The sequence below is a fragment of the Stylophora pistillata genome, chromosome 1 (assembly GCF_964205215.1).
Source record: "Stylophora pistillata chromosome 1, jaStyPist1.2, whole genome shotgun sequence".
In the NCBI taxonomy this organism is placed as follows: Eukaryota; Metazoa; Cnidaria; class Anthozoa; order Scleractinia; family Pocilloporidae; genus Stylophora; species Stylophora pistillata.
This window is the reverse complement of record NC_142519.1, coordinates 33,126,227-33,134,074: the sequence shown is the minus strand read 5'-3', so window position 1 is coordinate 33,134,074 and position 7,848 is coordinate 33,126,227. Positions and strand designations below refer to the sequence as shown.

General features: G+C 37.8%; 1 protein-coding gene across 1 annotated transcript; it reads left to right on the top strand.

Annotated features, from left to right (window-relative positions):
• The first annotated feature begins 3,378 nt into the window (after positions 1–3,378).
• Positions 3,379–6,260, top strand: LOC148742170 (uncharacterized). Its single transcript, XM_088745110.1, has 5 exons — positions 3,379–3,505; positions 4,190–4,368; positions 4,465–4,551; positions 5,360–5,542; positions 6,057–6,260. The coding sequence occupies exons 1-5, from the start codon at positions 3,394–3,396 to the stop codon at positions 6,258–6,260; spliced, it is 765 nt and encodes a 254-aa protein (XP_088601236.1). The 5' UTR covers positions 3,379–3,393.
• The last annotated feature ends 1,588 nt before the right edge of the window (positions 6,261–7,848 follow it).

Genomic DNA, 7,848 nt, shown 5'->3' with positions numbered 1-7,848 from the left:
CAGCGTTCCGGGTAATGACGACAGCTTAGATTATGTCCTTTCATTTTTCGCATTATTCTTGGGAACCATTAGGCTCAGCTGCAGGTAGATTTGTTCCCAGTATCTACTCAGACGGCCGAGTTTACTAAGAAAACAGCGGAACGAGTCTAAGAAGCCTTTTTTTCTTGTCATGCACCCTGCGCACAAGCCTCCGGCTTTATTCAGCGTGATTGTAATGAAAAATAAGTTACAATTCAATCAACTCACATCCAAACCTTATGACTAGTGTATTTTTCTAAACTCACGATCAGTATATAACACGCAATGACAAACAATACTTTACTAACTATAATCCATTACATAGATCGCATTAGACGTTCTGCGGTGTATTATTGCTGCAGAAAATTCCAAAAGGGTTTTGGGTAATTCATTTTTATACTTTCCTCAAGTTGCGTATAAGTCAGGTTACCCAGCTCTTTTTACTTTTAAATCTTGTCAGTGATCCTTGACACCTAATAAACCCTTGTAAGATGATGTACGACTCTAATGAGGGCTACAATAAGTTCGCACAGACAAATTTGAGAGCTTTTTTGTCCACTCCTTTCTTGAAATATCCCGTATCAGTACTATCTTCGGTATTTTGTCAATGTCTGACATGAGTTCTACCGAATTTTCTCGCTATGTAAGTCCTTTGTATTGTCAATGACATTCTCCTGTTTACTCCGAACAATGGATACAATCATAAAGCCGTACTAATCATCCCATTTATCCCTGAAATCAGATTAAAAGAAAGCTAACGGTAGTTATTAATCTTTTACTATTGAGTCCCTTAGATGTACCATCCACAGAACCGATCTGGCAACGATCTATTGGCTTCTCATAAATATATTACCCTTAACCCAATTTGGAGTTTATTTCATAAGCATGAAGTGTTCCCCCAATAAATCGTAAGAGTTAAAATGAACCTGTGAGTTTAATTTTTCGACCGCATATGATTCTATAGTCTCCTTGAAGCTTGTTAGCGTGATCATCTTGTAACTAGCAATTATCATGTATGTTCATTGACCTCATCAGTGGTCCTCTATGAACATTGCAAGTTTCATGCAAACATTGTTGGGTTTTCTTTTAGACGACTCATATAAACAGGTAAAAATATAGGTGTTGTGGGGAAAGTTCAAGGATGAAAGATCTTGAAACTGTGTTAAGTTTAGTACAGGAGCATTTTACATATCTTGAATGATATCAAGAAAGTAAATTTAGATGTGATTGAGAACCTTTGAAAGTGAAATTTTCCAACAATTGATTTCAAGAGTAATCTCAACTAACGCTTCTTGGTTAAGGCTTAAAAAATCATTTAGTTCCTTTTAACCAGGATTTTCATAAGTAGAGAGTAGCACAGTCAAGTAAGAGTTATTAGTGTTGTTTTTTTATGTTCAACATAATCTGGAGCACCCCGCTTGAACTTCCTTGAGTGGAAGTGGCTCAAAACAGTAGGAGGTATTTTATTATGGTCAGATTAAGCTGTATGAAAGATTTCTAGTAATTTTGGCTAGTGAAGTAAGAACGACACAAGTAATCCTTCCAAAATTAAAAGAAATATTTCTTCGATAAAATCTTCCTGAATATGCCAAGTATTACCTGAAAAGTTGGTGTCTCCTGCTTGGCGGCGGAAGAACAAAAACCAAAAATAAGACGGGCTTTGGATAAAAACCTTTTCGTTGAATTGGACTTCGAGAATAAGAAGTCCTGAATTTACCCTACGCCGGAAGATTGAACTGAGTATATATAAGGTTGGAAATTTGGACGATTTAGCTCAAATAAACAATCGTCAAAGCTAAGTTACACAAAAGTAACAAACTGAGAAACAGGGAAGGAGAAGACGCATGGCAGGTACACTGATTAGTTCTGATTGAACTATAGTGATGATTATAAATTATATAATGACTATAGCTATTTGCTTAACTATTTATTTTGACGAAAATTTTTAATTTGAGCGCCATCAGAAGTTCTGATGGGCTCAAATCGATTTGTCGCTGAGTAGATACTTTGAAACCAGGAATCCTCATTTCTCTTATTGTAGATTAAACTTTAATCGGCGCGATCCATTTGGTTTTTAATTGAAAGAAAAATGAAAAACCGCCAAGATGTGAAATTTTTTGTAGGTCATTCAACAAAATTTTTCTCCCTCTCTTGTCTTGTGTTGGTTTTGGTCATGCTGGAAAATACGTCTGTACGAGCCAATTGTCTTCGGTCGGCACGATGTTCGAGATTCTCCACACTCCGCCGTCATTGGCGAAGGACTATCGATTTTCTGGTTCCATCATCTCAATTTTTGGCCGTTCTGACATCTAGAACATTGACATACACGGTAAGACTCTTTTGTAAGCTTTTATTTTTGCGAGTTTTGTTGGTGAAAAGGTAGCAGCGCATGTTTTAAAGGAAGCTGTAGCGTTTCTTCCACGTCATTAAAAATGACTCACGTAACCTGTATAACAGAAATTAGAAGTATTGTAATTTTCTTTCCGCACTAGATTTAACTCGTTCAAAACCTTCACACTTCAGCTTTTGACATTTCAGAATGTTCAGTACAAAATCAGAGATCCTTGTCACCCAGCCTGTCCCACTTTGTCACGTGAAGTAAAAGCAGGATTGAACTTACCTGCCTCAAGCTGCACCAATGTCTCGGTAAGGAATGAAGTTGACGAGATCTGTCTCAACTTTCTCATCAAGTGAATCCAATGGTGGACACGTAAAATTTAACAGTTTTTTTCAATGCCTTTTACTCAGACAAGTACAGTTCTGGAATTCCACCGAAGAATATCTCAAGGGTACAGCCACCTGCTTAGAGAATCATTGGCGGACCTATCACGCTTTAAAAACTTGACAACCCCTACAGATCTCACTTTTCTGCAGGATTATGTACAGAATACGATAAACAAGCTAGTCACGAAGGCAGTGAAAATTGTAAGTCTCATTTATGTGAATAGAGATAATTCTTCTGTATGCCAAGTCAGCGTTAACAATCATGTTGGGCTTGAAGGTGATAAAGTCAACAAGGATAATCGCTTCTGCGCTTAAGGTTATTGGCTCTTAAGTCATAAAATCAAGAGGCTTTGTAAGGACATTTTAGGCAGCTCTGTTTATAGCTTCGTTGCCTGTGAGCCTTTTTACTTTAAAGTGCAAGAGTCTAGATCTTTCACAGCGTATTCTTGACCTTACAGCATTAAAACAACGTTGAATGATTCCTGAAAGAACAAGATAAAATCGTTAAAGAATTTCTCCCGTTATACCCTTGTTAGCCGAGTTCTTTCGTGTTAAGTGGTTTCCATGTCTTGACTTCTACACCAGGATCGGAGACTCAAGGGTTTTCCACCGCTAAACACTACGGCTGACCAGCAGCAGCTCTCTTCAAACATGCGCAAGAACAGCCATCATTCTCAGTCTGCCTACCTTGTGCAATGTATACTGGCTGACTTACTTGAAGCATCCACTCAGATGATCATCGATTTCTTTAAAATCAAACGTGGTCGGTAACAGAAATTGAAAAGTGATAGTTGTGTTCCTTCAATCAATTGAATCACCTTAATTTAATATTCGTCATTTGAAATTCACTGAATGGTAAGACGTCATACTCGTTCAGACAGTCATATTACAGTCACTTTGATTGGTAAAAAGATTCAATTCCTGTAATGAGCTAGATCATTCAAAATCCCTTTTTAAAGCAGAGTTGTTATTCCTTATTTTACAATTAAGGGAAAATCATTGACTTAAGTTTTGCCTTTGACCTCAAATCCGCTCCTCGTCAGTATGATCGATAGACCACTAGCGCAAAGCTAATAAATAAATCAGTCTGTCAATTAGTCCGTCAGACAGACAGACTGACAGACAGAGGGTCAGTCAGTCAGACAGTTAGTCAGGCAGACATTCAGTCGGTCAGCTGTTTAGTCGACCAGTTACTCAGACAGGCAAACGCAGTCAGTCAGACAGTCAGTCAGTCGATCGTTTGGTCGGTCGTTCGGTCGGTCAGTCAGCGGTCAGTCAGTGATCAGTCAGTTTGTTAGTCCGTCCGTCCATCCGTCCACCCGACAGACAGACAGTCAGTAAGTAGTCGGTCAGTCAGTAAAACAATTAGTCATTCTTCAATTAATCAGAAGAATCCTTATTAACATATGCTTAATGAAGTTTGTGAATTTTTTCTCACACTACGCAGGTGGCTCAGCGTCTAATTTTCTGGTCTGGTGTAATGTTGCCATAAAGAAGTGTTTACCAGCTCAACTTCAGCCTTCTTGGTCATGTAAAAGGAACAGAGATATAAATGCATCTCTTTCTGACGTCTTGACCATGTCTCGTTTACTGATGGAACAAATCTCTATTATCCACCAAAATATGGTAGCTTTTCTTTCATGTCTGAAATAATTTCAAGATAACTTTCAATACATAGATCTAACGTTCAGTTTGTTATGGTGTTTTTATTTTTAATGTCAGTCTCGACGTTGGCCAATAGATCCTTACCAGGAAACGAACGTTGATTTTTATGTACCTCTCCCGAGATCCAACAAGACCACAATCAGGGTAAGGCAGGCTAGCTCGTATTACTACAGGTGAATCTTTTCGTTTTCCTCATCAAAGGCATGAACAGTGGAACCTCGATTTAACGAAGTGCCAAGGGACTAGGAAAATTGGTTCTTTATATCGAGGTTCTGTGGCATACATTTTACTTTAACTCTGGCCGGGCTGAAACTGAAGTATCGTTCGTTATACCAAGGACTTCGTTAGATAGAGGTTCGTTAAATCGAGGTTTCAATGTAGAACTTCGCAATGAATGCATTCTTTCTAATTTATGACTTTGAGCGTTACTCTAATGCTCTGTGGATCCCAGTAAGCAGTTGTAAAGTTAGCAAATAGAGAGATAACTTGACCTTTTGTTAACCATCATCATCAAACCAATGCGACGAAGCCTTTATAGATTTATGACTTGATTTATGATTTGCAAGATTTGCCGAGAGGCGGGGACACCGCAACTGCTTTGTGCCAATTACTGCGGACCCAGTGACCCACCCAACCACCCCAGGGGAGGACATCCGTCACTCAGTAATCTCGTGCGTGGGAAATTAACGTCTCCTACCCGTAATCCTGCAGGAGACGGGACCTCCATTTATTCGTCCCTATCCGAGAAGACTAGAATATCTAACCGTTTCTTGATATTATAGAAAGGCAGCATATTCTTGTCAATTATTTTAAGACCTTGAGTGTTGGTCCGGCCGGGGCTCGAACCCTCGACCTCCCGCACAAAAGTCCAGCGCTCTATCTATTGAGCTGACCGGGAGGCGGTTGTAGGATGCTGTTGTCTTAAGAAATCTAACCTGTCTATGTTTTTTAGCCCGAAGAGATTCTTGAGGATAATATTAATATCTTGACAATCTTCATCTCACTGATGGGTAACTCCACAAGTCAACTAAAACGTTTCCCAGCTGCTGATGGATCCGTAACGAACGGACTGGAGGATCTGAAAATGGACACAAAGACGCTGATAAGCTTCTTGAGAAGAAGCGTGGCACTCATAGTTAGTAGATGGCATTACGATTGCAATCAACATTTACATTCAAAATCCATTACCAATAATAAAACTTAGCCAAAAGGACCTATCAAGTATTAATGATCACGATGGTGACAAAGATTCCTTAGGTTATCCAAAAAATCTGAGAGGCTTTCGCAGGGGTGACTACCTTTAAATTAATTATAAATTTGTTTGATATTCCATCAATTTGAACTGGAATTTAATTGATTGGGTGCCTTCACACTTAACTCATAACTATTATCAGATAACTAATTGAATAATTGAAATAAAAATAATTGAGTTGAAAATTGTTAGCTTCTAATGAACTGGCTGGTGATATGGAGTGTGTGGAAGTTTACATTAATTATATATATCAACCGGGAAATGATATCCGTTTAATGGTTCGCAATAATGTTCAAGTGTTACATTTATGTTAAAAAGCTTGGACAAGGAAAAAATATACAGTTTATGAAATCCGTAAATACTGATATGACAACGTTTTTTTTTTTTTAATTCATAGCGTCACGATCAGAGGCACAATAGTTCTAGCAAGCCATCAAGTCAGTCTGTCCAAACCAAACCCTTAAACACCACACAAGGAACTGGGTCTATCACCATTCAGTATGTCACTCTACAGACTCAGATTATACTGGATGACTTCAGATCAAATCTACTCATTTTGATCTCTGACATTTTGAAAATAAAAGGACTTAGTTGCAATTGAAGGAAAACCTTTGCAAAATCATCAAGGCTTTAGGCTTGATGAAAAAATACCCTGAATGTTATTTAAGTCATTCTAAAAATATCTGTCTGGAGAAATTAACATTGTAATGATATTATTGTCTCACTTCAGGTTAATGCTTGACATTGATTTAGTATAACGTAGAGTGGACGGACTAATTCCATAGCAGTTTTAGCTTTTGTAATTAATAGTAATTCCTTTACTTTTGAATAAAATGTTCTTAACTTAAGACTTTGTTTAATTTCTGACTAAGATACTATTGGCGGTGGAAATTTCAGTCACAAAATAGGTCCATCGAACATACTTGCGATGACTGCTTTACTGACATACACCCAAGCTGTCGAAAATTAGTTTGAAACATAGACTTAGCTATAATCAAAAGAAAGAGAGCACGAGAGTAGCGATTAACAGAGTAAGAAATAAGAAATAAGAAATATGAACCTAGTTGTGGCTTTACTATCTAAAGAGGTCTTCAAAGCTCATTTGTAGAGCATCAGAGTGCGGAATCCAAAGGTTCGAAGTTCGATTCCAAATGGAGCCTCTGAATGTTTTTGCCCAACGCTCGTTTCGGACTTACTCTGAGATTTTGCAATGAACAGAGTAAAAAAGATGAAGCTAGTTGTGGATTTACTTTCCATAGAGGTCTCGAAAGCTCTGTAGCTAGCTTATTTTTCTCTTAATGTTCCCTTTCACAGAGGAAAATGTTTTGCCGAACAGATAGATGTTTCTTTGAGGGGAACATAAGTTTGACTAATAATGGAATCTAACCATATTATATTAATCAAATAAAATGAAAAGTTGGAACATTATAAAGGATTCTGAATAGCAGAGAAATATATGAAGTATCTGCTAAGTAAATACGTCCAGTTCAATCCTGTCTTTAATTAACTCCTTTTAAATGTAAATACCATAGGAAGTTTAGTGTGCGTTGTTTTAAGTAGAATGGCTGTTCAAACGATTGCAGTCATTTAGAAAATTATACCAAAGCTCACAGTGGCAGTTACAGACGTTAGACGCATTATTTACCGAGAAATGGCCTCCAAATCGTCTCAAAGAGGCAAAGCATTGGACCTTAGAAGGTATTAATTAGTAACTAGGCTTATTCGGCCGTTGGTGTCCTTAACTTGAATTAAAACTAGTGGTCCTAAATCTCTGAAAGCGGGATAACGAGTACAGGATGTTAAAGTTGTTGTTAAAAATGGTAGAATTGCATCTTACCTCAAAGTTATCATGAATGTAAATTTAGCGATGACAACAGAGATGGCTTGAAGAGGAATTTAACAGGAAGATACTTCTTCGTTAACTACTGGAAACCTCTAACATTTCTTCTTTGCCTTTAAACCGTTTCATATCAAGATAACTATACTCCTCTCAAAAATATGTGTAAATTCTTCAGTCATGATTGTGCCACCAGCGGATCGAGCCTGATGGGAAGAGTAATTATTCTTTTGTTGAACTTACTGTAATCGGAAGAACCCCGCCTGAAATGCAAACAGCGGACGGACTAAGACTGGTGCCACAGCTGGAGATATGTTTTGAACCACAGCTTTATCAAAAATTGATATCGTAT